General features: G+C 40.9%; 1 protein-coding gene across 1 annotated transcript in view; it reads right to left on the reverse strand.

Annotated features, from left to right (window-relative positions):
• The window catches only part of WISP3 (WNT1 inducible signaling pathway protein 3), a 6,363-nt gene extending 4,243 nt beyond the window's left edge, over nucleotides 1–2,120 (reverse strand). Inside the window, exon 1 of the mRNA XM_009698072.1 lies at nucleotides 2,070–2,120. Within this exon, the coding sequence (XP_009696374.1) occupies nucleotides 2,070–2,120 (51 nt within the window). The remainder of the gene's footprint in view (nucleotides 1–2,069) is intronic.
• Nucleotides 2,121–2,389: the final 269 nt, after the last annotated feature.

Raw genomic sequence — 2,389 nt, forward strand, 5'->3', positions numbered from 1 at the left:
GATCCGGCCCCGCGGCAGGTGCCAGGATCACCATCTAGCCTGCAGGGGAAAAAAAAATATATCCCTCTAGCCTGTATTTTTCCTGGGCACATGACGCCCCACCTAGCCGTTCCTCTCTGTGCCTCCACGCTGCGGGGCTCTGCCGAGGCAGAATCCACCTCCGGAGATGCTGGGGGAAGCTGGGGAAGGGGCCGTTCGCCTGGGGGTCCTCCCCGTTCAACTTTCAAACTGGAAGTATCTGCAGAGTTCAGCGTTGCCTATGTCATAGCCCATGAAAGCTCTTGCAGCATAATTGAGCTGGCCTAATTGCATGCAGCAGTAAATGACCTTTTAAAAGGCTTTTTTTCTACCACTAATTTCCATTTTTCATGGTCATTTACAACTATAGTTACGATATCTTAATCCACAGCTACTAATGAAGCTCCAAAGTAGCAGCTTTCAAGATCCTTTGGCTGGATGTTTTTTAAGATACATATTAATTCACAGAGGCAGTTCATATAATAAATGAATATTACGCAATGTCATGTGGTATTCCATGCAGCACGCGGAAGATAGTTTCATAAATGTGTTATTTTGTTAATCGTTTGCTGATAAAGGATTTCTTCTAATCCTTTTTACCTACATGCAGCAATAATATAGAAACAGCTAACTTAAGTACACTTTTTTAGGCAGCTAAGCCTTTCCTATAAAACATAATTGATTTGATGAACGTGTGCATTGGAGTGTAAAGCTTCCTAAAGGCTTGTTCTGGAAACAAGACACACAGGTGTTCCTACACATTTAGCAGTGTTCAAGTCTGTTGCTTTAGGAAACACTTCTTTCTGCCTTTTTTCTTTTTAAGCGGAGTATCGTTACCAGGAATTTGGCCATGAACCAGCTATAAGAGGTTATGTGGCTTAAATCAGATATCGTGTTTCAAAATGGGTACCTGTAGCGGGAAATAATCTGTGGGCTTCAACCAGTATGTTCAATTTGTATTACAAATTAAAACGCGCTTTAAGCCTACAGAATTCTACCTAAGCAAGTCGTGTCAACTGAAAGGTGTGAGACTACAAAGTTTCCCAGTAAGAAAAAAAACATCAGGCAAACATCTGACAGTTTTAACGATGGAATTATTGACAAGCTCGGTCTACCTGAAAAATCTTTAAAAAATCTATTAAGTTACAATGAAAATCTAAAGTTTATTTTAAAAGTTTACAGGCCAAATATTTCTAATCTTTGCTTCCCAAAGTGTCTATCCCAAAGCTATCTACATCACACAAGCCCACTGCGTACTTTTCCAGGGCAGATCAGAAAATGAGACCATTGTGCAGCAGCCCTTCATGTGGTGTTCCTTTTCTTACGTTTTAAAGATTGAACAGGGTCTGTATGGTATAAATACGCAGGCAATGTATTATTGCTAATGTTCCGTTATCTTAGTCTGGCTTTAAATATGCAGAAAGTTCGCAAAGGAAGACAGTCATTCGAAAATTCTCCATTTGACATTCACCTTGGTCGTAAAGGAAAAATACACTGTGTACACATAAAGTGTATTTTCAAAATTAAGTAAATAAATAATGAAATTGGCCTTTGACACAAATACCTTCAGCAAAAGCTACGACTTAAAATTTTCTCATAAGAGACAAAGCACACCACAGCCCAGGTGCCTTTCTCAACTGTAAAACTAGCCTGAAGTAGAGCACGGTGTGTATATACAGAGAGAGAGAGATGGAAAATGAGCATGGACAAGATGTTTACTTTCTTACTGCCTCAGATAACCATTTGTGCTTATATTTAAAAAAAATAAAAAGAATAAATAGCAAGGTCACTGGCAATTCAAGCTTCCCTAACCCTTTTTTTTCCCATCGAATCATATTAATGCCCAGATTAGAGAGAAAAAAATACCAAACTCAGGCCTGATGCAGTAAGTAAGCTGCAAATGAAATTTACTCAGGAGTAGGGAATGGCTCCTTATTCGTTACGAGGAATCCGCTTCGCTGAAATTTATTTTGTCATTAAGCAAATAAAAACTTTAAACCGGGACAGGGTGAGGAAGGGAGAAATCTTTTTCTTCTTTTTAATGAACTTACCTGTTGCGTACAAGGGATGATGAAGATGGTGGGAAAAAGGAGCCACCGCATGTTCCTGCACATTCAGAAGTGAAAGGGGGAGATAGGGAACAGGCTGCGCCGCCTCGGAGGAAGCACTGAACACAAAGCTCTCCTCTGTCTCCCTTGCCAGCCCTGCTTTCCCCAGCACATGCACGAACACATACACGCATTCACACTCGAAATTCTCCGCTTCATACAGAACCAGCTTCACGCTGAAATTATCTTCTTTTCTCTGCCCAGCGCTAGAATACAGGTTTTCACACCCTGCTCGATCCCATCCAGCTGCTTCAGCAGATTCT

Source organism: Cariama cristata, unplaced genomic scaffold (assembly GCF_000690535.1).
Source record: "Cariama cristata isolate BGI_N322 unplaced genomic scaffold, ASM69053v1 scaffold2834, whole genome shotgun sequence".
NCBI lineage: Eukaryota > Metazoa > Chordata > Aves > Cariamiformes > Cariamidae > Cariama > Cariama cristata.